This window comes from Oenanthe melanoleuca, chromosome 5 (genome assembly GCF_029582105.1).
Source record: "Oenanthe melanoleuca isolate GR-GAL-2019-014 chromosome 5, OMel1.0, whole genome shotgun sequence".
In the NCBI taxonomy this organism is placed as follows: Eukaryota; Metazoa; Chordata; class Aves; order Passeriformes; family Muscicapidae; genus Oenanthe; species Oenanthe melanoleuca.
The window spans coordinates 27801238-27828018 of NC_079339.1; the positions used below are offsets into that span (position 1 = coordinate 27801238).

A 26781-nucleotide genomic window follows, 5' to 3' on the forward strand; every position below is an offset into this window, starting at 1 on the left:
ATCTCTAGGGACATGGGGCAGCTTCTGCTTCTCCCACCAGCCCCCTCTGGGTGATCCAACGGTACTTGCAGCATCCTTCCTTGTCATGGGCTTTTGAGTTGACAAAGCCAATGCAGCAGCAAAGATGCTAAGGTCAGAGATGTCTGCAGAGACATGAAAGTCAACATTTGCAGTGCTGGTTTTAATACATGATCATAGGCAAGATGCCATAGTTTGTGCTTCTTTGCTTGGAAGCTCATTTCCCCTCCTTCCTGCACTTGTTAGCAGCCATGTGGCATTCTGACATTTCATCTTTATTAATTTCTTGACAGATAGCCTTTTGGGGCTTACTGGGAGATTAATTGTTTTCAGGAAGCTTTTAGACTCTTAGCAGGGTTTCATCTTTTCTTTCCCCATTCTTTCAAACAGGAAACTCTAATAAAGCACTATGAGATGCATTAAAATGCTCTGAGAATGCCAGGAATATCACTCTTAGTGTCCCCCAGCTTCTCTGCTCTTTGCAGCCCTGAGCTGAGAGCAACAACGTGGGGGAGACACAGTTTTGAGCAGGGCACCAGCTGCAGCCATCATTGCAGCCACTTCAGATTTTCCCAGTGGCATTTTTCCAGGGAAAAAAAAAAAGAGCTTACAAGCCTGGCTATTTTTTTATAGTCAATGCATGTGATTAACAGTATTTATAAAAACTGTGCAAAAAACAGCATCTCAGGAAAAGGAAATGAACATGCGGATGCATTGAGCAAAAGGAGAAATTAGCAGACTTTGAAGTCAGCAAAGTGCCTGATTAAGGATTTAAAAATCAGAATTTTGCAATTTGGCTGTGCCGTGGGTTTCTAAAGCAAAATTCAGTGATGGCTTTTGAGACCTATGGAAGCTATTTTGTAAATGACTGCATGTGTAATGCCATCTGAAGATAGTAGCAACAGTGTTTTTAGGGTAGAAAGAAAGAAACCTCACAAGCAAAAATGTTAAAACAGAATATGGGTGATGAACTCATGGTAGCCCCCTCAAACATTTCCTTTCCCCCCTTACAAATTTTGTGATTTCAGCATTTTCTTTGCATTGCCCATAGGTTTCTCTCTCTGGTTTGTCTTTCTCTCAAACCATAAGATAAGGATTTAAAAGAATATTTTCCTCTTCCTATAAACCAGTAGCAAATTGCTCATTTAATAAGTAATTCAAGCCCAGCAATTTTTCATTAGCATAAGAATTTAAATTTCCCTTGTGCTTCATTGCAGAACTAGATTTACTAGGACACAGAATGGAACTTGGAGGTATTTACTATTAATCTGTGAGTTCAAATGCAGGTTGGCAGAATATGAGGTGCTGTGATGATATCCTTGTTCAGGAGCCTCTATTATGTTTTGGAAACTGCCCAGAGTTTAAAGATAAGGGTACATAACAATGCTTTTCACCTGAGGGCATATAGGTGGCTTATTTGTTCAGTGTCTGCAGACTGTTAGAAATGTGCACAGAGATGGTTTTCCATCCCTTTTTAGGTGTAGTCCTCTCAATTTATCTGTGCTTATTTGAAACTATAAAGGGACTTCTTGGAAGTCTCACGGCTGTACCCACACTGTGGTTTGGAGCACTCAGCACTACCAATCCTGCATCAACTGGAGATAACAAACATTGTAAATTAGGGACAGTCTCTTCTGTTACATAAAGGACCATAGTGGGATGAGATTCCTCATTAGCTCTGGCCATAGAAATACAGAAAAATAATTCTGCTGCAGGAAGAGTGACGCTAAATGACATCCAAACACCAGGGCATGAAGAGATGTCAGTTTTTATCCAAGTGTTTTATGCATTTTTAAAGCACACAATTGGAATGAATATGTCTAAATATTCATTGCTTAAGGTGCCTTTCTTTGACATCAAAAGCAGTGTGCATAAATTCCTCATTTTACATGATAGCTTTCATTACCTCTCCATCTGTAATCCACACCTCCTGCTAAGAGGGACAGAACTGCAAAGCTCATTAGGACTCTCCCTTTAGAGGAAGCCAGGTGAAAAACATCTCATCTTTTATGCTATAGCAGAAGGTGAAAATGTTACCAGATGAACAATTCTTTCCAGCAGTGCTTTGGCTAGTCTCACCATGTAATTGAAAATTCATTGTAAGCAATCAAGCCACATTAGTTACTACCCAGAAATCTTTACTTTTCAGCTTCTTGCTCATCTGAAGACATATTTGCTAGGAGAGATGCAGAGTCAGCAGGAAAGACAGACAATATGAATAATTAAAATAGAGGTTGGGTTTCCATTTGCCACTGAAAAGAAATAGTTTGCACAAAAATAGAATGAAATAAGGCATCAGAGATGCTCCAGAAGGATGGCTGTTATGTCTGGTGGCATTTTTCTCTCCAGGAGGATTGTTCATGACAGGATATTTGATTTAGAATGGCAACCTATCATAGTATTATTTGGAAACATTCTGGGGTGGACAAGACTAGAGAGATGTGTTTGGCAAAGGTAGAAACTGCTAACAAGTAGCAGTTAACTAATGAATGGAGATCTGCAGTGTGCACACATGAGAATTACCCCATGGAAAAGCACATATTACACAAAATATTATCTCAGTGACAAACACCCAGGAATCATGGAATTGAAAAATTAAGGTTCGATTTTTAATCTAGTTGTGCTATTAAATGATACCAAGTACTGTGTTTTCATGGCTTTTCTTCTGAATTCAGTGTTACAGTTGGACATTACTGTTTTGTTCAGTACTTTTTCTTCCACTGTTCAATCTTTTTTACTTATTTTTTGCTCATTAAGTAAATCTTCCTTTGAAGAGAAAATTAATTTTCTCAGAACTCTTACCATCCTAGCCTCATATTTTTGCAGATATTATTAATTTTTTTTCATAGCCAAGGAGCCTCTTATTACCTCTCTTTTAGAGATGCAGCCGTGAGGCACTGAGATTAAAAAAATCTTCTTTTGAGTAACTAACCTGTGAGAGATTTTAGAGAATTTAAGTTGTCAGTGTGCAGAGACTTACACAACACACAAAGCATGACCAGCATTACTTTATTTGTATCAAGGGCTCTATAAATCAGAGTCTGGAAAAACTAGACCAGTTTTCCAAACCAGCATTTTTATGCCTAATATTGTCACTTTCTGTAAACTTTGCTTGAACCTCCACATCTTTAAACACCTGAAACATGCAAAGCAAGTGTACTGGAGGCACCTCTTCTTCACAGAAAACAAGCCCAGAATATTCACAAATGATATAGTGACTTTAACATATTGAATGAGATGAGAATCCTGGGAAGGAAAAAAAAAAAAAGTATGTAGTTTTGCAATTACAGTAGGCATTAGTGTGAGAGGACTGAAGAGAGAGCAAGTAAGCAGCATTTCTCTTTTGCTCCAACTTTTTGATTGCTCTCTTGCCTGTACTTCATAGACAGTAAAGTACTTCCTATCCTTTTTTCACACAGGCCTCTAATGGAAGAGATTCCATCACCAATTATGATGACGTGCCATCAGCAAGGTGATAACTCCAGGCTCTCAGACTCTGCCGCTGCCAGCAAGGGGATGGCTGATCTTGGCAGCAAAGGCTCAGGCACGGTGAGTCCCTGGAGGTACAGCTAGCATGACACAGGGGTGTTGGACTCTCTGTACAGCAGATCGGGAGACTGTAGTTGTCAATCTAAATAAGGATCTTATTAATCTTCAGTGTATGTGTATTCTTCCAGCCACTGAGTGTTGTTCTTCACTCTACGAATGATTGATGACAAATGATTTCAGTAAAGAGCCAAAATCTCAAGGACCATACCTCAGGACAGGAACCATACAGTGTTTTGATGATGTGACCTCAAAACATCTACTATTCCCACATGGCAAATTAAATTAGGGTTACCTCAGCCAGCTCAAGCTGGATGGGTGAGATGCTGAGCAGCAACCTGCAGCCTACACTTCTTCCACTTTGAAAGTGACAAGTAAAACACCAGCGGGACAAGGTCAGGTGAAAACGGCTGCAAAACCCTCCTATCTCCCCTTTTGAACAAGCAGCTCCTAATGAGCATGTCGATTTTCGGCACCGGCGCCGTCGTTCTCGTTATGCACCACTCAGGTGAAGCGCAGGTCACTTCGCCTTGTGGTGGGACTGGGGCAGCGCAACCCTTCGCTTCAGGAACGCGTTTCCCTGGTCAGCGACTGCGTGCCGGGACGGGGGCGTTCTCCCCGCGCACGGCTCCCTCCCCGCTCCGCCCCCTCAGCGCCCCGCCCCCTCAGTGCTCCGCCCCCTCAGCGCCCCGCCCTCTCATTGCCCCGCCCCCTCAGTGCCCGCCCTCTCATTGCCCCGCCCCCCAGTGCCCCGCCCTCTCAGTGCCCCGCCCCCTCAGTGCCCCGCCCTCTCATTGCCCCGCCCTCTCATTGCCCCGCCCCCTCATTGCCCCGCCCTCTCAGTGCCCCGCCCTCTCAGTGCCCCGCCCTCTATTTGCCACGCCCCCTCAATGCCGCCCCCCTCAGTGCCCCGCCCCCTCAGCACTCCGCCCCCTCAGCACTCCGCCCCCTCAGTGCCCCGCCCCCTCAGTGCCCCGCCCGCTCCGCCGCCCCGCCCGCTCCGCTTCGCCCGCTCCACCGCGCCGCTCCACCGCTCCGCCCGCTCAGTGCCCCGCCCGCGGTTCGGCCCGCTCCGCCCGCTCGGTGCCCCGCCCGCTCCGCCGCCCCGCCCTGCCCCGCTCCACCGCCCCGCTCCAAGGCCGCTTCCTGCGCGCAGCCCCGCCCTGCCCCGCTCCGGACGTGCGCGGCGCGGCCATGGCGGCTGTGGACATCCGAGGTAGGCCTGGGGCGAGGGCGGCGCTCGGGGCTCGCTCCCCGCGGCTCCGGGGCCCTGCCCGCCGGCCTGGGCTCAGCTCCGCCCGTGGGGCGGCTGCCGGAGGGGGTCGGTGTGGTGGTGTGACCGTCCTTGGAAGCCGGAACGGCCGGGCGGAAAAGCTGCCCACAAAGCGGCGTTCTTGGATGTGCGGCAGGTTGGGAGCGTGTGCCAGGGCCGCCTGGGAAAAACGAGCTTCCTTCTGTAAACTCTGCCTTTTCAGGGGGGATAAGGACGTCCTGCGGTGAGATGGCGGCGTCAGGGAACCGCTGTAAAAGAGAGTTTTGAAGTGTGGGAGAAAGTGGGAAGCGCTGACATGTGTGTGGGACTTGCACAGGACCGGAACAGCGAGTGATGCTGATAATCTTAAGAGCACTTCAGGTGGATGTGGTGAGACAGGCCAGGTTTTAGGAAAGCTGAAGTAACAAAAAGCAAGAAACATTTGGGTGAGAAGTCAGGGATGTGAATAAAAAGAGATTATGTTTTGAAGAAGAAGTGGTGTTTGAATGAAGTGTTAAAGAATATTTATGTTGTAAACAAAGTGGAAGTTAAATTGTTGTGAAGAATTTGAGCTTTGAGAGAAGAAGTGGAGCTTCAGAGGCCACAGAAAAAGAAGTTATTTTTCTCCATAAGAGTGTCTGAACAGAATAACATCAGAAGCCTACCTGTGTGTTGCAGTCTCAGAGAATGAACATCAGGAAGCATTTATGAAATCGCATGAAGGGTCAATTTTGATAATGCCACAGAGATTTTCTCCTTTTTTGTCTTCAAATTCTTAATGATTATGTGTAGTCCTGTGCGTTTTTTCTGACTGCCTTGTTTGAGATTACACAAAGGAACTATGTAGACAATTAATGGAGGAGTGCTGTATTAAGTTATTACCTGATGTGAGAACCTTCTGTCTTATCCCATATAATTTAAGCTCCCTCAAATCTTTTATCTAATATAGTTCAATATATTAAGTAGATTTTGAGGCATACTTATGTTTTAAATCTATCTGCAGTGGATTAACCCTGGCTGGGTGCCAAGTACCCTCTAAGACCACTCTATCACCCCCTTAGCCAGACAGGGGAGAGAGAATATAATGAAAGACTTGTGGATCGAGATCAGGGCAGGGAGAGATCCCTCACCAGTTCCTGTCCCAGGCAAAACAGACTCGATTTGGGGAAATTAATTGAATTTATTGCCAATTAGATCAGAGGAAGATAATGAGAAATAAAACCAAATCTTAAAAACACCTCCAGCACTCCCTTCTTCCTAGACTTAACTTCACTCTGAAATGCCTTCTCTAATGCTGTTGTCATGAAACAGGCTTTTTCACCTGGTACAAACAGCCTATCCACACAACAGTGTCAAGGTATCTGATTTATTGCTCTTAAATCCTGTACCAGCCTATACTCATGAGAACAAGGCTTCTTTACAGGTATTAAATTCATGTTGATACTCTAAGCAGCAATCAGTACTGTGTCCAGGATGTTATTTTCAGGTTCCTTCAAGGTCTGGCTCATTGATAAGCAGATTTGTGCTTTCCATGCCTTTTTTTCTGTGAGATGCATAGTTATACAGAGTTCTCAAAAAAAGTTTTTTGAGCATTTAGCTTGCATGGTAAGTTTTGTCCTAACAATGGAAGGGGCCATTCTGGCATATAGAAACTCACAAGTCAGTTTAGTTGTCCAATTGGGACAGTCCACGAGCTGTAAGAATGGCCACAAAACCCTTTTTCGTGCTGCCCCAACAATTGGTATTGTAACTTTACTAAGCAGACCCTTGCAACTGTTTATTACTGAATGTGTGGCTCTGCTGTTGATCAGGTCTATTTCATTCTGTGGTTGTACTGGAGCTATGAGGTCTTGAAATGCTTTGATGTTTCCCACCAGTCCCCTCCCCTCAGAGTCAGAAATGTTTACACCTCATTGTTCCTTCCTGCCAACAAAGTGTACATTGATTCAGGCCAAAGGGTGGGAGCCCGTTCAGACCCCAGCCTCCCCCCCACCTATTGCTCTCCTTTCACCTCCTTTAGTACCATTCTCTTCTGCTTCACAGTAAAAAGGTTTTCAGTATAGCCTGCATAACTCCCCCAGTTAGGGTTACTAGTCAACACAATAGTTTCCAAAAGCTGATACATTCCAGTAAAACGGATTTAAGCCTAGCCACTTTGGTTATGTATTTAAAAAATGAATGGGACTCAGATAAGGGTAAAGCTGATAATAGTATTCCCTGAATTTAGGGAACAGGAAGGTTTAGAAATTAAGGTAGAATGCTGGATGATCCATGGGTCTACCTATAAAAAGGTATCCCAGATTTCTCTGCATGACACATAAAAACCAGAAGTGAAAAAGCCTAAATTGTTAGCTCTGAAAAACAGAATTATTTGTGTAATTTTGCTGTGTATCCCTTTGGGCCTACAGTCATGTGAGACTAAAATTTAAATTCAAAATAGATATTACTGAGACTAAAACAACTGTTTTCACCAATCCAAGAGTATTAGAATATTTTATCTCCACAAATTTTTGAAAACAGACCATGTGTGATCTAAAATACAGATCATCACCCTACTCACAGTTTTTAAGTACCTTCTGTGCAGGATGGTTAGCTTGGTTACACACCTTGGCAATCCCTCACAATTCCAAAATTACCAAGATCTTTGCAGCCACAGAGCTGGGTCAGGATGGACAAGTGCCCATTGTCACAGCAGTGCTCCAGTGTGGGTCCTCCAGGGGCTATCTCTGCTCCGCTGTGGATCTCCACAGGCTGCAGGGGGAAAACTGCTTTACCACTGTGCTTGCCTCTGTAGGACATGGGGAAGCTTCCAGCAGCTTTTCATTGAAGCCACCCCTGTATCCCACCCACCAAACCTGGTCAGGCAAACCCAATACCCTGTCAGGCTACTTTGCTCTTCCTCTTGGTTTGTCAAAGCCTAGTGCTGGGCTACCTGGCCAACAAGGCCAGGTTCAGCACACTGTGTGACTTACTCTTCTTTTTTTTTTTTTTTTTTTGCTGTGGATTGCTGGCTTGTCTTCCAAATTGTCTTGACAATCATGACAGATTGGCAGTATTGTCACAAGCACTTTACTTTTGCATCTGTGATGCAAATTCCACAAGAAATGCTATGCACAAAATGTTTTATTTTTGAAAGGATCAGGGAAGCAGGAATGCTATCCTTTCTTAATACCCAAAATAAACAATCCATCCTTCAGTATAACAGCCATGTCAGGTTCACAGTTTTTTTTCTGCCTCTCCTTTTTTCCCAAGAATAGTTAAGAGAACAATCTTGCTAGTTATAAAGGTAATTATAAATTCTGGTGCTAAGCAGCTGTGGATAATTGAGTCTTAGAGTCCAACTTTATATTCCATTTTATGATACATTTATCAGTCTATATACAGCATGATAGCTATATATATCTCTCTAAAGCTCGCCTGGCATTCCTCTGAAAAATGCAGGTATTGTTAATCATACAAACAAAGAAAGTTTGTATTTGAAGTATGATGTGAAAGTTTATTATGAGAAGAATGCAAGAGCTTAAGATATTAAGATTTTTTTGAAAGGAGAGCTCTTTTGGATTTGAATGGCATTTGGAATAAACAGTGCTACCATGACTTAGGTGTTTAATGATGGATCTTAGTGCTGTGTTTCTGAGATTTCCTTTTCTGTAGTGAGGAGAAAGAACAGTCTGTGTGAAATAACATGAGTGCCTCTAAACTCCTCTTTTCCTGCCCTGCATGAAACAGTTTGGCTGAAAATTCTAAGATTAGCAAGGAAAAATAGTTTACACATCATTATTTCTGTTGCATTTTTCCTGGTTTGCTAAGCAAGTAGTGTTGCTTTATTAACTCTTCCTCAGAGAAGCTGCTAGTAGTGTATGACCTGACATTTTTGAAACTGATCTGATGATCCTTGAGAATGCTGAATTGTCACAGAAGTAAAATATTCTCAGTAGAATGGTAAGTGGGAGTTGAGGCTATGTATATCCAGTGTGAACTTTTGGAAGTGGTTTCTTTGAGGAGGGAATTTCAGATCCTCAGTCAGTCTTCAATGACTTCTCATCACTTAAAGGTTTTTTTTATTCTAAACAATGCATATCTCTTATTGCTTTCTTATGTCTTGGAAATTGTTTGCTGCTCCTGTGATTTAAAAACAATTAATTTCTGGGGTTTTTTTCCAGGTTTCTCCTGGATCTCCAATGTTAACAAATTTGTTGCCTGTGGAACTGGTTGTTGACACTGGTTTCTTTGATGTGCCTGAGGAACATTTTGCTGCAGCATGATAACAGAATGCAGGGAATTTAGTTCATATTTCCCTAAATCTGTAATAATTTAACTGGCCTATTATGATTTGCAGGTTATAAAGTGCATTCATTTAAAAAACTTGCTTTTTTATAGAATTGTTAGTGTTCAGTAGTTAGCTATCTGTAATATCCACTGAGTTATGGAACAAGTAATTTGCTGCAGGCAATTTGGCAGATTAATTTTATAGTCAGGAATAGAATCTCTTGTTCAAGATTGCTGGGAAACATCTGCCCAAAGATAGCACCTTTGTGTTTGCTGTTTTTTTGGATTTTCTTCTTTGGTTGCTTTTTTGTTTGGTTTGGTTTTGTGTTTCTTGTTTTTTTGTTTGTTTGGGGACTTTTTTGTGGTTTTGTTTTCTTTTTTGTATACTGCTAAGAGACCTGCAGAAGGTTAAAGGTTATCAATTATTATTTGAACTCTGAAATATTTGTTTAATTTCAACTGATGTGTTTGTGTTCCATCTCCTTTCTCTACTATAATTGTTAATTGGTGGCAATTTACTCTTGGATGTATTTGTGGTATTTTTGACTGCTTTGATATTTAATGTAGATTTATTTTCCCAGATAATCTGTTGGGAATTTCCTGGGTTGACAGCTCCTGGATTCCAATATTAAACAATGGGAGTGTGTTGGACTATTTCTCAGAGCGAAGTAACCCTTTCTATGACCGAACATGTAACAATGAAGTCGTCAAAATGCAGCGGATGACCCTGGACCATTTGAAGTAAGTTGTAATTTGCAGCTGGTTCCTGTGCAGTATCCCTTGTCCCTCCATTCAGAGGCTTTGGTGATGGAATGGAAGCATGCTCATTCTGTTCTGTGCTTTTTAGTCCCACCACTTTCCAGGGAGCCCAGCTTTTTCTGTACTTAGATGTTTTCTGTTTCTTCTTAGGCCATCTCAAGGAGTTGTTAAGCATGAAGGATTCTGTGTATCTTTTGAGATTCCAGTGAATCATCCTTTAGATATTTCTCTGAAATAGAAAAGCTGTCTTTTCTCACCCTCCCTGCTCAACAGAACCTGAGTAATGTAATGTAGTTAAATGTTTTTTCTGCAGTGAATGGGGTTCATGTTAGGGGATACTTTGAGTTCATAAATAGTTTGTGTTTCCATATACTGCTGGCTGTGTGCCATAGTAAGTACATAATTCCTCCAAAGAGCTGGCTTTTTAGTGTGGATAATAAGAGTAGTGAGTGTTGTAAATAAACTGATCACATATGGCTGTGTATTGAGATTGCATACGCAAGTTAACTTTCTTTTCAGTTCCCCATCTGCTCTGCTGAGCACAAGTGAGTTGTTTGAGAACTATTTAAAGACTCCACAAGATGATAGGGAGTTTGCAGGCAGCGCTAGAAGTCCATTGGTAAAGTCACTTGTGCTCAGTGTGGTTGCAGAGAGGCTTTTACTTCAAACACACAGATGGTCACATCATACACCAGTTCTTTGTTGCTGTATTTAAATGACATCTCCATGATGATAGATTGTTATCTTTCTTGCTATTTATCTGTTGCTAATGTGTTCTACTTGTGTCAGGTTGTTATAACTCCCTTTGTCTGTGCACCCAGGGTTTGATAGCTAGCTCAGGAAATCCTTTGCCTTTATTTACTGCACATTATAAAGAAGAGCTTTCAAAGCATCAGAACTTTGTTACTTTATTGCCGGGCCCTTTGGTCATTCTTCACATCCTACATATTTTACTTCGAGGGAGATACTTAGTCTGGTTGCTTTTTTTTCAGCCAGATGGTTGGAGTGGAGTACATCCTCCTTCATGCTCAAGAGCCCATTCTCTTCATTATCAGAAAGCAGCAAAGGCAATCTCCAACACAAGGTACAGTCACTCACTCACTTCTTGCCTCTGTTGAGAAGCTAGATCTGTCAGTTGTTTTTGTCAGTTCCTAATTTGCGTCTAAGCACTTCTGCTTCTGCTTTCCTATCTTAATTTCCAGTCTAACTGGGAGGGTGTGAGGCCTTGTGGTGGGGAGATTCTCACAGCAGTTCCCTGCAGTGTGCCAGCAGTAGGGAGTGCCATCTTGTGGGGAAATGGGAACAGCGAATAAGAAAGTGCTGCCCTGTGCTACATTTTCCTACAGGAAATTGTTAATAGCATTCATTCCATGTCGTATTTATCTTTTAGGCTATGAAAGAGTGTCCATTTCTTCTTGTGATGGAGTCTTGTGATAATAGCACCACTCCTTTCTACAGTGTCACTTTCCAGTTTTTAAGTCAAATATCTTAGCTTTTTTCCCCCATCTGCATGCAGTTGGCTTCATTATCCCTTTTTAACCTTGAATTTTTGTGTGTGTGATTAATCAAATATATGGCCACATTTCAGTAGTTATTGAACTGTCTTATCTTAACTGATGCAGGCTTGTCTTATGACTTCTGTGTGTTTTTAAAACAGATGTATTTATATTTGAAATTATTGAAGACATGTTTTTTCCAGTTTGAAGTGATATTAGAAAAATCTTTAGATCAATGATTAGTTGGAGTTGCCTGTCTGGGAGAGTAGGCCCTGGTATGGAGCTGTGAGGTAGTAAAACTGCTGTTCTTTTTCCATTTGTAAAGAAGTGCTAAGCGTCCTTTTTCTTTTGAGTAGAAGTGGGTACTGGCTGTAATATGCACCCAGCTGTCTGGGACTGCTAATTTAGGCAGGTGTCCAAGCTTCATAAAATGCAAGTACTGGATGAATTGTTAGTAGAGATGGAGGACCTGGAACACATGTGTGCACAGGTAATGTTCTTAGGAATAAAGCTGAGAGCATTGCTATGGTTTCTCAATTGAACAGTGTTTGGCAGAGTTACAGAGGCAACTGTAATGTTCCTCAGCAGTGTGGCTCTAATGAACAAGAATTTTTGATTGGTCAGTAGAAGTTCCAAATCTGATTTAGCAAATGCCTTTGGAAGGTAGTCTTTTTTTGGCAGAATGGTATTAATTTAGAAAAGCATGCTTTGTGTGTGCTTAACTTCATTGGGTCTGGGAAATCTAGCTGAGAGGACTGCAGAAGTTAGAGAAAGCTGAGTCCAGAAGAATGAGATCTTGCACTGTTGTGAGTTTCTACTGGCAGCCAAGGCTAATGGAATTACGTCTGGAGCAGTTCACTTGACTACTAGTAGCTCTAGTGTACTCTGAAAAGCCTGGTTTCAGATATGCCTCAGTTTCTGAGGCAAATCATTTGCTTGCAGTAGGACAGGATTTTAAAGCTGATGATTTTCTATCTGTAAAGCAGACATTGGTTTTTCTCTCCTTATTAGTGTGTGCCTAAGGTGCAAATAAAGTACCTTGAAGGAAAACATTAACAAGAGATAATAGAAATATTGCAGTTTCTGCTGCTATGACTGAAATTCAGCAACGAGTACGCAATGTTCAGCCAGAGCTTTAAGCTGATCCTGCATTTTTCTTCTTTTCCTTCCCACAGTTATACCACTGGCTGACTACTATATTATTGCTGGAGTGATTTATCAAGCACCTGACTTAGGGTCTGTCATTAACTCCAGAGTTGTAAGTGTTCTGTGCGTTTGATGTATACTGGTTTATATCTGTGTTTACTTTTGATTGTCCCCCAGGCTGTTTAAATCTCTCCTTCACTATTTTGAGGAAAGATCTTGTGTAGTAACAGTGCAGTAACTTAAAACAGATCTCACTGTTAATATTGTGTGCATCCCACATGAAAATGGAAGATCTTGTGAGAATGCAGTATTGCCCAGAAACTAGGATACATTGTTTAAGGATGAAGGATCAGAATAACTGAAGCTACACTAATTGGCAGAACAGCATGAAATTTGAATAATCAAAATTTAAAAAAATTATTTGACAAATACGTATGAAATAGTAATTAAATGCATAATCAGGGAAGCTTGCTTTGGAACATTAATATTAAGCTAATGTAATATTTATTTTTAAATGAGGCTAATGTTTTAATGTAATGTGGTATTTCTTCTTAAGTTGGATGCTCAAGTTTGTTTTGATTCCTTCTGTTCTTGTAAGCTGTTGCTTTTGCAAGTTTTTCTATCAGTTTAGAAAAGCACTTCAGAAGAGCCTTGTGAGAGCCTGTTAAAGCAATTACATTCTCAGTCCAAAACTGCATGTTCCAAGTTCCCTTCCCAGGACAAAAATGAATATAGAATACTAATTAAAAAATAACCTAATTTCAAAATTGTATGTTGTGTTTTCTGCTTGAGTTCTGAACACTTGCTTGCATTCTTGTTCTGAAAGCTCACTGCAGTGCATGGAATTCAGTCTGCTTTTGAAGAAGCTATGTCCTACTGTCGCTATCACCCATCCAAGGGCTACTGGTGGCATTTCAAAGATCAAGAAGAACGAGGTATGATTGCTAGTTTCTTCTGCATGGTTTGGGAGAGGAAAGACATGTAGGGAGAATGCACAATGCACAGTGATGGAGAGGTGAGATGAAGTGGCTGAAGGGTAAGTTTGGGCTCTCTACCAGATGAAAGGAATCTTGCCTTTCTGTGCTGATGGGAATGAACATCGAGGCATTGGGTGGGAGATGACAATAATGAACTGTGTGTCAACAAAGCGGGCAACTCTTCAACGCACTGGGGACCAAAACACATTTTCAGAAGCCAAACCAGTTTATCTGGAGGTCTTATCATCCTTAATCTGTCTTCCACCAAGAAAAACCACCTATGTCGGTAAGAAAATCAGGTGAAGTTCAAAGGAGAGACAAATAATCATACAACAAAGAGCTGCTAAGAGAAAATAAATTTTAATACATCTTTCTCTAATATTTCTGTGACTTGCAGAGAAAGCTAAACCAAAAGCCAAGAAAAAAGAAGAACCAAGCTCTATTTTCCAAAGGCAACGGGTAGATGCTTTACTTTTAGACCTAAGACAGAAGTTTCCACCCAGATTTGTTCAGGTATGACACTCAAAAGCTGCAATTTTACTGTAACTTAGAACTTAAAACATAATCATTAGTATTTAAACAGCTGAAACTGAATGGGAATTTAGTGTATCTCTGCAATTGTAACATGGATTAGATAATAAGCTTGACATGGAAGGCTTATATTAGAGTGTAGGCTCTCCCTTTGTAATCACTGGAGTCATTAAGACCTTGGCAAAACTGTGAGAGTGAATTTTATTATACACCTTCCTTATCTGATCACAGAGGGTCTGTTCTCAGCTATCAGATGTTGCTTCTGCTTCCAGTTTCCTACTTTGTGAACTCAATCAAGCCATCACAGGATTTTGTTCCGGAGACTCGTTAGTTGCATGGAAATTCTTGGCATTCTGTGAAGTTGTTGTGATTACTTCTGATTGTCTTTGGTAGCCATTTTTTCCACCAGGTCTTCTGCTTGGGAGCAAAGGAAATTATGTTTACAGCATCTCACAAAAGTGCTCCTCAGCCAGTCCTGGGAAAGACTGGCTAATTGCATATTTTTGTCTTTAGTGTTTTCAGTTTTCAGAGGAAAAACTGGATGTTATAAAATGCTAACTGGATTTTGTTTAAAGTGCATTTAATGACCCATTCTACCCTCACCTCTTACATATAAGAGTGCTTACTTGCATTTTATTCCTAAATTAATGGCAGGAAGGGTTGAGAATTACAACTTTGGTTCCACTGATGTGTTGGCTTTTTTTTTTTCCCCCACAGCAAAAGCCTGGAGAAAAGCCTATCCCAGGTAAAACTGTAATATTCTCACAAGACTTAAGAATAGACTGTGTATGCAGTATCTTTCAATTGCCTTGTAAGTTCTTGCTGCTGCTTCTGTGAGGTGGTTTGGAATTCTGGCATTACCTAATTGTGCAAAGTAATGGGTAAGAGTGCAGACTTTGAGTCGATCATAGGCACCTCCAAACATAAAAGGCATGAACTGTAAAACTTCAGTCTCTTCCACCCTTTAACTGATAAAAGTATGAATTTATTCTCTGCTTTTTATTCTTGCACCTTTCAAATGAATGTTGCCCTTTGACATTAGCAGTGTTTTCTACATACTCTGAAGCATGTGTTAGGAATGAAAATCAGAGGTTTAACTTTCTTTTGCTGTTACATCTTTAGTGGATCAAATCAAGAAGGAACCTGAACCAGTCCCTGAAGCTGTCAAGCCAGAGGAAAAAGAGACTGTAAAGAATGCTCAGAGTGCTGGTGCTAAAGGACCACCTGAAAAACGAATGAGACTCCAATGAAAGGAGAAGCTATTACACATCTGGATTAGTCAGTACCTGGAAAACAGAAGGTTCTTGCTCCCTTTTCTTTATATTTAAGCTCTTCCACTAGGACGGACAGTTCAGAGACTGAGATCCCTGTAACGCCTTTTTCTGTAAAAACCTCTCATGCAAATGTAATGTGAGCTGCCTCCAAGGAGGTGTTTTCAGTCTTCATCTTATTTTGAATGCTGGCTTCTGAGAATGGTTTTTACATGGACATGTTCAGCAGCCTCCTGAAGTCTTTACAAACTCTTGCATCATTTGTGTCTAGGTTTCCTATGTAAAAAGCCAAATTTTATATATAAAAAGGAAGTGGAATTCTTGGCAAATAAAACTCCTGGCTGCTGGAATGCCTTTCTTAAATGTATACTTTGTTAGTAGCAAATATGTCATATGTGCTGACAGCTTTTTTTTTTTTTTTTTCGCTTGGACATTGGAATATATTGTGTTCTATTCTGAGCAGAAATTGCTATGCCTCTAGTTTCTTTGGGATAAAGATAAAATATTTCATAACTGGACCCCCAATCCATGTACTTAGATGTCAGAATGAACACTGGTTTTACTTAAAGGTTAAGCTGATAGTTTATTACAGAAGTTAGTGTTTTGGGAGAGAGATTTATGACATAAAACAGGCTAAAATTTCTTGATGTTGCACATTCAGGTATGCTCTTTATATTTCTAATTTTTCACTGTAACTCAAATATATCAGTCACATCTCTTCCTCTGTGCTCCTGGCACTTCCTTGCTCCTGCATTAGACATGTGTCTTTTAGACTTTCACAAGTGGGACAGTGGAAAAGAAACATCACTGCTTATTTAAGCATATCGCTAACATAAATATTTTTCTTTAATCAGAAAAATTAGAAGTCATCTCTTGAAAAGAAATTACTATTAGTTTGGTTTTGGTTTTTCATTGAAATAGTGGAGTGAAGTGTGAAATAGTTTATTTTCTTTCCACAATTGTTACCCGCTTTCATGCAGTAAACTGTAGTTAGCAAAAAAAAAAAGTTTGTACGCAGCAACCAAAATGTAGATAGGCAGAAAGATTTAAGTGTGCTTAGATAGCTGTGTCAGATTTATCTTCAGGTCACAAGACACTCTTTTAGAGCAACTTAGCTCTCCAGTCAGAGCTGTTTATTACTGAATGATAGATAGACCTGTCAGGGCTATTTATTACTGAATGATAGAAAGATCCATGTCATTTTTGTCATGTAATGCAAAGCTGTAATGTTAAAAGATATAGATATGCCAATAGCTGTTCTCAGTTAATGCAGATACAGATCTGAAATTCATATATTCATATACTTGAGTGTGTATTAGGTTTATTTCATACCTGGATCAGGTTTGATCAGGCCATTTCTCAAAATGTTGATAGAAGTAGATAAGAAACTAGTGTGAACTATCAGATCAAGTGAAAGCAGTTATTCTGGGATGCTCAAAACTAGACAAGGTGGTGTGAATATACTTAGAAAAAGAGGGTGTTGGTTCTTTCTTGTGTTATAGAAATTCCTGTGAAAGCAAGTAGTGGAAGAAGCACCAAAGGCTTTGCCTCACCCACCTCCATGAAGGAAAGCCAGGATTTCCAGAAAGGAGACATGAATGGTGAGGCACCTAAGCAGTCCTTGCTGTTGATGGTCACAATAAAGTCCTTGGAAGTGGCCATTAAAGAGCTGAGAACCTGTATGTAATTTGGAAAAAGTTACCAAGACAGATGACAGACTGCACTTAATGAAGATCTAGGATGTTGGGCTTTAGTTGTGTGTGGGTTTTTTTGTGGAGTTTTTTTTTGTTTGTTTTTTGGTTTTTTTTTGTGTGTTTGTTTGTTTGTTTGGTTTGGTTTTTTAATGGAGAAAAATTATCTACTCATGCACCAAGGAAATACTTAACACTACTAGCAGAAAGAAAGCTTGCTTATTGCTGAAGACGCATACAGCTGTGGCAAAAAATGCATGCTAGAATATAGTATGAGCAAAATAGTCTATCAGTTACTGGACTTCACCAGAAATAGAATGTGTTGTACAATTCAATATCTGAAAAGGAATTCCCCTAAAGTAGAAGGGTTTGAAGAAGGGCAGTAAAATGAGTAGGACACTGGGAAGACAAATACTGAGTCTTTATGAAACTGAGTAGTGAAACAAGTAGGAAACTAGAGGGCTCTTGTGCTGTGCTGTAGTACAAGAATAGAGGGACAAATAAATGAAACTGAATTGGAGTTACATTTGGACTGAACCACTATACTCCATGCTCAGAATTTGAGCTAATCAGAATGGAACATGAAGGGGCAGTGTCCTCACATCTGTCTCTCTCAGCAGCCTTTCTGCCTTCTGCAGAAATACCTGGTGTTGGCTGGTGTCAGAGGGCATTAAAAAGGATGGATTCCTGGTCTGATCCCATCTGAGTTAAAGTGCCAGCATCTAAGCTATTGAGAGGATAGCAAATGGCTTCCATTCATAAAATAAGTATTTGAATGTGATAAGCCTTTTCCAGGGGAATGATCTTTCCTTGAGCAAATTACGTTATAAAGCAGTAAGGGATGTTACCAGTGTGTCGATTTCTTAGTAGCTGTCCAGTGCTGAAGGTTTGCCGTATGAGGGAAGGGAAAGATCTGATCCTGTTGCTTGCTGACTAGATATTCTACAATAATTTCATCAGTTAAGTGAGCTGTGATATTAATTTACTGAAGTGACATTATATCAGATATTACTGTTGAGATGTTAAGCAGATATCTTGTAGTCAGTAATGTTTTTCAGTGCATGAGAGTCTAAGCCTTCTCTCTCTTGGTTTAGAGTCTGGCTGTGAAGTCCAAAGTCCTTCCAAAGGATGTTCAGTATTTGTAAAGCTTGTAGATGAAAGGCAAAGAAGCAAGCACTTCTGAAATTTGTTTGTGTGTCACTTTCTTCTGTATAAAGGAGAGATTTGGTTGAACAAGAGAATTCTCTCTACTTTTTGCTCTTAGGTAATAACCATTCAGACTTCAAAAGGGCTTTTCTTTGCCTAAATCATGGGGTAGCAGGAGCTGAAAATTACTTGGAAGTTTAATAGAAACAGTTCTTCTCAGATCCTGAAAGTACATATAAATGTTTGCATACCCATGAACAGCTACACATATTTGTATGTATGTGTGTGTATATGTACATGTACATGCAAAAATCCAACCAGACTGTCAGAAGAGGGGCACTCTAGCTACCTCAGTTTACTGTGTAAAGCTCATGGTGTCTCAGGTGCAGCAGAAATTCTGTCTTTGTCACCTTTTAATGAAGTAAGGTCTGACTAGGCTATATGTTGCTCTCACACATTCCTCTTTGCCACTTTGCCCCCATACTTCATGTTTTGGTAAACTTTTCCTAGCAGAGACTGGCCAGTCAGTACATTTTGTTTGCCAGAGCAAGCTGTTCTTGGAGCAAGAAGGGTATAGGCAATAAGAGGGAAAAGGCAAGGGGGATAGATTAGCTTTATACTAATGCTTTGAGACCTGAGTATTTTCTAGTCTTAAATGCATTGCTATGTTTATATTAAAAGAGAAAGTAAGAAGTAAGCAACTTCAGGCTGGGGGATGGAAGGGATGATAAGACATGATACTTGCAAATTGGCAGAGGGATTTAGTAGGGTCTTTAATATAACTGAAGGAGTGATCACACAGCAGAAGTATGCATTTAAAAATAGCACTACAAACTGCATGCAGATTATGTAACAGGATTTTTCCATTACTGTGGTCTGGGTTATATTTATTTCAAGAGACATAATCTGATGTAGTTCACAGTACTGAAATGCAAAGCTGATAATTGAATAGTGGACAAGCGTTCAACAACTAGCTGCACATAAAAGACTTCACAAGAAACAGTTTCTATGATTTTTAGACTTAGAAGAAAATAAATCTAAGGCTAATATAGATAGGTCATGAGTTTGGATGGATATCTAGAAACATCTTCCTAGATGGATCATAATAGAAGCAGGTATCCTCTATTGATTCCTTTAATCTGAGGTAGTGTATTACAAGGTGTATGCTGCTAATGCTGGCCATGCTTGCAAGGAATGAGCAGGGTACCAAACCACAGAATCTGAAGCACCTTTGGACAACAGCTGGTAACCTCCACAGCTGTGTTAGTTGGGGCTGCCATGTGCCCAGTGTGAGATACCAGCCCACTCAGGACCCTGGGCAGCATGAGGCAGCAGAAGGAGGCTCTGAACATTCTGCCACCTTCTTTCTTTCTTGCCCAGCCTCCTGAGGGGAAGCGCCTGTGTCCTGTAGTTTGAAATGTTAAGTGTTGCTGCCTGTGCCAGGGTCACCACACAGCAGCTGGTGACAAAAGGCAGGATTCCTGAGATCTGTATGGGATGGTAGACAGGTACACCCTCTGAAGCTGAGAAAGATAAGGGCCACAGCAGGTTGGATTTCATCCCAAATGTGCTTGCAGTGCTGAAAAGAAAGTTGTCAAGGGTTCCCAAAAGGTAACAGCTGTGGCTATGTTGAATCCCAGCGCTATGTGCCAAAAAAACCAGCATGCACAGCTGTGTTGTGCAGGACATCCTGTTTACCATCCTGTTTTAATCCAGATCACTGTCTTATGGTTGTGCCTTGCTGGAGCTGCACCCAAAATGGGGATGGTAGCCAAGTGGTAGATGTATATGTAAGTGTTGTCTTTCCATTGCTATGAAGTTACAAGTCTTTAGAAAGGATATGATGTGGGAAAATGGCTGCTGCATAAGTGCTGTGTGTAATTAAGGTGATGTAGCTATGTAGCAGCTGTGGTGTAGGTAGGCTTGAGGCTTTTATACTTGGTACCATTAGTTTGTATCTATAGTATAGAATGTAGCAGAAGTGAATTTCCCTCTTGGTTCTGCCTTTTTTCTTGGACGGGGTGGGGTGTATGCTGTAATAGCTATAGTGAGGGACATGCTAAGGTCACCACAGGGACTATTTCTGTACTTAACTCATTTCACACTCCAAGCCTTTCCAGATAAGCCTTTCCTTGGGCTGAAATAGCTTGTTTCTGATGTCCACTCACAAATTATCCTGCAATGAAAACAGCAAAAAAAGCAAAAGCCGATCTTTTGAGATTTTAAAACAGATTTTCCCACTTGTGGTCTACCCAAATGGTCCCTTTGCTCAACACAAACATCTGTAACAAGGAGTGTGAAGCTGAACTGGGGGCTGTCCTCGCTATTCTGCTCAGAAGGAGAAGTACCCATTAATTTGAAATGAAGATTATTAAGAGCTGGGATCGCGTTTGCGGAAGGCTAATTTACCGGTTCCTTCTCCGGAGAGCCTTTGTCCCGGCTCAGCGAGCAGGGCGGGCCGTCGGGAGGCGGCCGGGCAGCGCTGGGGCTGCGTCTCGGCCGCAGGTGCCGTTTCCCCGCGGCCCCGGCCCGCCCGGCGGCAGTTGGAGCCCCGGGGCGGTTCCGCCCGGGCCGGGCCCTTGCAGCTTCCATCCCCGCTCGGCGGGGCGGGCGGCGCCGCGATGGGGGCGCTGCCGGGGCTCCTGCTGCTGCTGCTGGGCGTGGCGGGGGCCCGGGGGGCCCGGCCGGCGGAGCCGCGCGCCGCCTGGGTGACGGTGCCGCGGCAGCTGAGCCCCCGGGCCGGCCGCGACGCCACGGTCCTTTCCTACTGGCTGAACGTGGCGGGGCGGCCGCGGGTGCTGCGCCTGCAGCCCAGGAGGGGCCTGGTCTCCCGCCCCTTCACCCTGGTCACCTACGGCCGCAACGGCACCCGCCGCGAGGAGCACCCCTTCGTGCGGGACAACTGCTTCTACCAGGGCGAAGTGCTGGGCAGCCCCGATTCCATGGTGGCCCTCAGCACCTGCGGCAAGGGCCTCCACGGCATGCTCTGGGTGGAGAACGACACCTACCGGATCGAGCCCGTCCCCAATGACCCGGCCTTTCGGCACATTCTCTACCGCATGGAGGAGGCCAACAGCCCCGAGGGACAGGGCTGCGGACTGACGCCGGAGGTGCTGCAGCAGCAAAAGGCTGTGCTGCCCTGGTTGAAGGCTCCCAAGACAGAGGGAGAGAACGAAAAGCTGAAGGACTGGTGGACACACATCAGGTATGTGAAGATGGTAGTGGTCGTGGACCACGTGCGGTTTGTGAAGTCGGGCAAGAACAGATCCGAAGTCTTGAAGGACGTCATGCATGTCATCAATGTTGCGGACGCTATGTACAAGCCGCTTTCTGTCCGGCTGTTTCTTATAGGACTGGAGATCTGGACCGAAAGTAACTTTATAAATATTACTAGCTCTATTCCCAGTGTACTTGGTCAGTTTAACATATGGAGAAGGACAAACCTGGTCAGTCGCATGCAACACGATGTTGCTCACTTATTTGCATTTCAGCGGTTTGGGAGCAGCCTGGGATTGGCATATGTGGGGTCAGTGTGTGATAGCCACTGGTCATCAGCTGTTGTTTCCTTCACTGAGAAAAAGTTGTCTGGAGTTTTTGTCACATTTGCCCATGAGCTGGGCCATAATCTTGGGATGCACCATGATAAACCGGAATGTTATTGCAAACGCAAGACATGCATTATGTATGAAAGCAATACTAAAACGGATTCGTTCAGTGACTGCAGTTACAAGGAGTACTTTGCTCTGGTTGTAAATCGCGCTCCGTGCCTTCGTCAACCCCCAGAACCTGGCAGTTTCTACACTGGGAAACAAGAATACTGTGGGAATAAGGTAGTTGAAAGTGGAGAGCAATGTGACTGTGGTTCACCAGCAAACTGCAGAAGGGATCCTTGCTGCCACACAAACTGTACATTTACTGCGGGCTCGGTCTGTGCATCTGGAAAATGCTGCAAGAACTGTCAGTATCTTCCAGCAGGAACACTCTGCAGAGCAAGTACTGGCGGCTGTGACCTGCCAGAATATTGCAATGGGACTTCCCCTCAGTGTCCTCTGGATGTATACAAACAAGATGGAACCCCTTGCCAAGATGGTGTTTATTGCTATAAAGGAAAAGGCTCTTCCCACAGAGAACAGTGCCAGAATATTTTTGGCAAAAAAGCCACGGTTGCTTCTTTGGATTGCTTCAAAGCAGTGAATACTCAAGGTGACCGGTTTGGGAATTGTGGTATTCCTGACAATGTCCATTATACAAAATGCAGTAGTCAGAATGTCTTATGTGGTAGGATTCAGTGTGAAAACATAGGCAGATTGCCTTTCTTGGAGAACCATGTAACACTAGTCCAAACTCCTGTTCAAGATAAGAAATGCTGGGGTCTCGACTATCATGTGGGGATACCAAGAGCAGACGTGGGAGCCGTGGAAGATGGCACACCGTGTGGTAATGATATGCTCTGTATCAACAGGACGTGTACGAGTGTATTAGTGCTGAACTATGACTGCAACTTGACAAAGTGTCATGACAGAGGAGTGTGTAACAATCGTAAGAACTGTCACTGTGACTATGGCTGGGCTCCTCCATATTGTGAATTGGAAGGATTTGGAGGTAGCATTGACAGTGGACCCCCTCCAGCCAGGAAGATGTCTCAGAGAGCAAAAGTAAGACTAATACTCCTTGGTTTTTTTGTTATGTGTATCATTGGAGTAGCCCTTTCCATCTATTATAGACGGAAAATAGCAGGATGGCTTACGAACCAAAAGGCCCGATTTCGTAGAATATTGAAGTTATTTCGAAGAAACAGAAAAAGAAAAAAAGGAAAAAAAAAGAAAAAAAAAGAAGTTTCCAAAGGAAAATCCACCAAAGGTCATAAGTCAAAATCCACCAAAGATCATAAGTCAAAATCCACCAAAGCTCAAAAACAGTAGGTTTGGATGCTGTTGAGGAAATCTCCCTTTAGCAGAGCCATCCGGTAGCTCATCAGAATAATTCAACAGGTTCTGAACAGCTCTAATCTCACGTGATATCATTAAATGAAGAGTAAATGTTATCTCTGTACATTTTCTTTTAAATTAAGCAGTTAAGCAGGCAGTAAGGCGTGCTCATCGTTGTACCCTGAGCTCTTAAACGGATGTAATTAAAACTGCAGGTATTGTGTTTATGCTTCATATCAACAGTTTAAAAATGCAAACTTCTTAAAACAGGTGTAGATAAATTACTTGCTTCAATTTCCTCCTTCACCTAATGTTTTCTTCAGTGCAGTGAGAGACATGTTTGTGAACATCTTCTGTCATTCATTAACAACCAAAGAGAAAAAATTGCACTTGAAGTCTCCACTGGGTTCCTTCCGGGCAAACCATTCTGTGTCTCTGTGATTTAATTCACATCTGTGAGACACAAACAGGCAAGGAACAGGTATTGCAGTGAGATACAGGTATCTGTTTCACAAGTGCTTCCAGCTGTTTACAGGGAGCAGCCCTTCAGGAGGGAAGTAGACCATAGGGAGTAGGGCCTTCCATTTGTGAAAGAGTAGAGAAGGATTATCCAGACCACAACCAGTAAGCATTGCATTTCTGAACTGTAATATATATGTCAAAGGTGTAGTGACACCAAATCTGGCATTTCACAAGAACAAATTGTTTTTATTTTCTGGAAATTTTCCAGTGTCTTCACTGCTGGCTGCTTCTGGGAAGTGCTGTGTATTTTATTGTTGCTAAGAGGAGCTGTCAGTGGGGTTCCCCAAGTTAACTGAATTTCTAAAGTATTTGGAATTATTCTGCAAGTCTCCTCTGCCTAGAATTCCTGCAATATTTGATAGATACTTTATCTGACTGTCTCAGGGGGTTTCTCTTGGCTTACTCTGTGATTATTTCTTCAGCTATAACTGAATGTGTCCTTGCAGCTCTATGGAGTGCCACACAGAAGCATTGTAATTTTAATTTTTTTAACAAAACATAAAATATGTCTAACTTCTGAAAAATATTAGGGACATGGAAATACCATTCAATAAGTTTTACTGTTATTATTTATATTCCAGAAGTAACTAGACCATTCTATCAGATCAGCATGAAGAGGAGTCTATAGTCCAGATCACAGTGAAAACTTTTTTTTAAAGGTTTTTTTTCAGGATTAAGGGCTCTAATGCACTTGTCTGCTAACAAAGGAATTATTTGTAATTAGAAAGCAAAGAGCACACTTTTAGCAAACATTCTGTAAAGTCGGGATAAGTAGCCCAACACTTGGGAACATTTGGGAAGAAAGATGTTGGTGACTCTACAAATTATGACGGTCGACTCTTGGTGCCTCCCAAATATATAATTTATGTTTTTAGAATATGCATTTTCCTGTAATTTTTATGTGTATTTTTTGTGTCCTGTATCCAAAAAGGGACAATTACATGATGATGGGATGTGAAATACAAAGCACAGTTTTTCACAACTTTATGTCTAGATCAAATGGTACTTAAATAGTTATCTATGCTGTCTGCAGTAATGAGATAACACATTGTTTGTTTAGGCTGTACTTATTGTTGTGATGAACATGGATGGTTTTGATTAGGTGATGAAAACTTAATCCTGCATTTATGTCAAAAGCCAAGGTAACTGGCCCTTGACTAACACCACAGATTAATTCCTCATAACGACAGACCTTCTTCAGGTGGGTTGGGGGACTGGGAGAGGTGTGCTCTGAGAAGTAACAACTGTAATTCAGGTGTTGCAAACAAGGAATAGCAGACAGACAAGGGAGATGTGGATTAATGGAAAATATGGAGATAAAAAGTAAGTAAAGCACTACACCCAGCACCTTCCAACTATTTATGCACAACTAGTACCTACGAAGACTTCTTAAATTTTGCTTTCTAAATACAAAAAGAGTGGCAGAAGTGTCAGGTTCCCACCTTGATGGCCTGTCATTGTTGATCAATAGTATACTATAAATTGCCAAGTATAGATCTATGTTGAGGCAGGGAAACACCAGTCAGGGAGTTCTTGTTTAAGACCTGCATAGTGAAGAGACAGAGGTGTAAATGAAAGCACAATTTAGGCTAGAAAGCTTACTTGCAAATGCAGTTTTGGAAAAGATAAAGTAATAAAATTCTGTGGTTTCTGTTTTTCACTATGCTTAAAGATTGGTCTGAAAAAACAGGACTTAATTGGGAGGAGGAGGCTTTCAGTGAGCTTTGGGTAGGAGTATTTCTGTATATTTTTCTCCCATTTCGTCTTGGGCCATATGAGCAAGACAAACATGCATCTCAACAAACCTGGACTTTTATATAATGTATGAGTTCCCTTTCTGGAGTTTTCTCCTTGAAAATATTTCTGTTTCTGATTTCAACACAGCAATGAGAAACTTGATGTTTCTGGTGGTTTGTTATAAATGTCCCACTTCTCTGAAGGTGCTATGAAGGTGCAAGTGTAAGTTCAGTCCTCATCTTTCTGGTTTTCCTTTTTTTCCCCTCCTAGTTCTAACTGCATTTTAAAATGCTTTAAGTGGATGAGAGAACTTGGTTAATATGCAAGTCACTTGTACATGATGAGGGAATTTGCAAATGTTGCTGCACCATCTCCCAAGAGATGTGTACATGAAATGTATATGAAATACATGAAGTACATGAAATGGTGCTGGAGGAAATAAGAAGACACAACCTGGATTAGTGGAACCCCATCACAGGGGGATTTGGATCGAGTTGATCTTGAATGTCCCTTCCAAACCAAACCTTTCTGTGATTCTGTGAAATGGCCTGTGCCAGTGCAGTGAGGGTATTAAGTCTTACCTAGCTGTTAATGTGGCAGGCCAGTTGTGATAGGTGAAGCCTGGAGCTACCTAGGACTAAGTTACAATATACCCATGTTTCTTGTTTGAAATTTCTTCCTGGCTAAAGAAAACTTTTTAAAACAATATAGCAGTTACCTCAGATCAAGATAAAATTGTTTTTGTTCTAAGCCAAGACTGTAATTTCTAAAATACATTAAATTGCTGCTAAGGAACACTGTGTATCTTGAAGGGGTTTGCCAAGTACCTTGCAGCCTCTTGTTCACACTCCTCCCACTCCTTCCAGTGGGAACAAGATTCAGAAAGAAAAGGTAAACCTTGTGGATTGAGATAAAAACAGTTTAATAATTGAAAGAACTAAAATACAACAATAATAATGATAAAAATGATAATTATAATGATAATAATGATAATAATAATAATAGAGAGTAGAGAGTAACAGAACCCAAGAGAAACAAGTGATGCACAGTACAATTGCTCACTACATGCTGCCTGATACCCAGCCTGTCCAACAGTGCGTATGGCCCCTTACAGATAACTTCCCCAGCTTATATAATGGACATGACACTCTGTGGTATGGAATATCCCTTTGTCCAGTTTAGGTCACCTCTCCTGGCCGTGCTCCCTCCCAGCTTTTGTGCACCTCCTCATTGGCAGAGTATGAGAGACTGAAAAGTCCTGAACTTAAGGTGAATGGCGTTTAGCAACAACAAAAACTATCAGCTGTGACTATCACACGAGTCATGGAGTCATGGTTTTGCTCTTCATTGCAAGTGTAATTGGACCTTGAATGCCTGTCTCCCACCTCTGAGGCAGGTGTTCTAACACTCAGTTTAGCATTACGAGATAATATTGTAGGATTCAGAGAATCAGTGCCTAGATTGTCTCTCCCTATAAAATTCAGGAATCCAA

General features: G+C 41.7%; 2 protein-coding genes across 2 annotated transcripts; both read left to right on the forward strand.

Annotated features, from left to right (window-relative positions):
* Positions 1 to 4538: 4538 nt before the first annotated feature.
* Positions 4539 to 15615, forward strand: MED6 (mediator complex subunit 6). The gene is made up of 8 exons (XM_056492909.1): positions 4539 to 4780; positions 9667 to 9826; positions 10837 to 10928; positions 12516 to 12598; positions 13313 to 13421; positions 13861 to 13976; positions 14712 to 14739; positions 15117 to 15615. Exons 1-8 carry the CDS (start codon positions 4759 to 4761, stop codon positions 15242 to 15244), a joined length of 738 nt encoding a protein of 245 aa, XP_056348884.1. The 5' UTR covers positions 4539 to 4758; the 3' UTR covers positions 15245 to 15615.
* A 3668-nt stretch (positions 15616 to 19283) lies between these two features.
* Positions 19284 to 25693, forward strand: LOC130254089 (disintegrin and metalloproteinase domain-containing protein 20-like). Its single transcript, XM_056493314.1, has 2 exons — positions 19284 to 19305; positions 20479 to 25693. Exons 1-2 carry the CDS (start codon positions 19284 to 19286, stop codon positions 23022 to 23024), a joined length of 2568 nt encoding a protein of 855 aa, XP_056349289.1. The 3' UTR covers positions 23025 to 25693.
* Positions 25694 to 26781: the final 1088 nt, after the last annotated feature.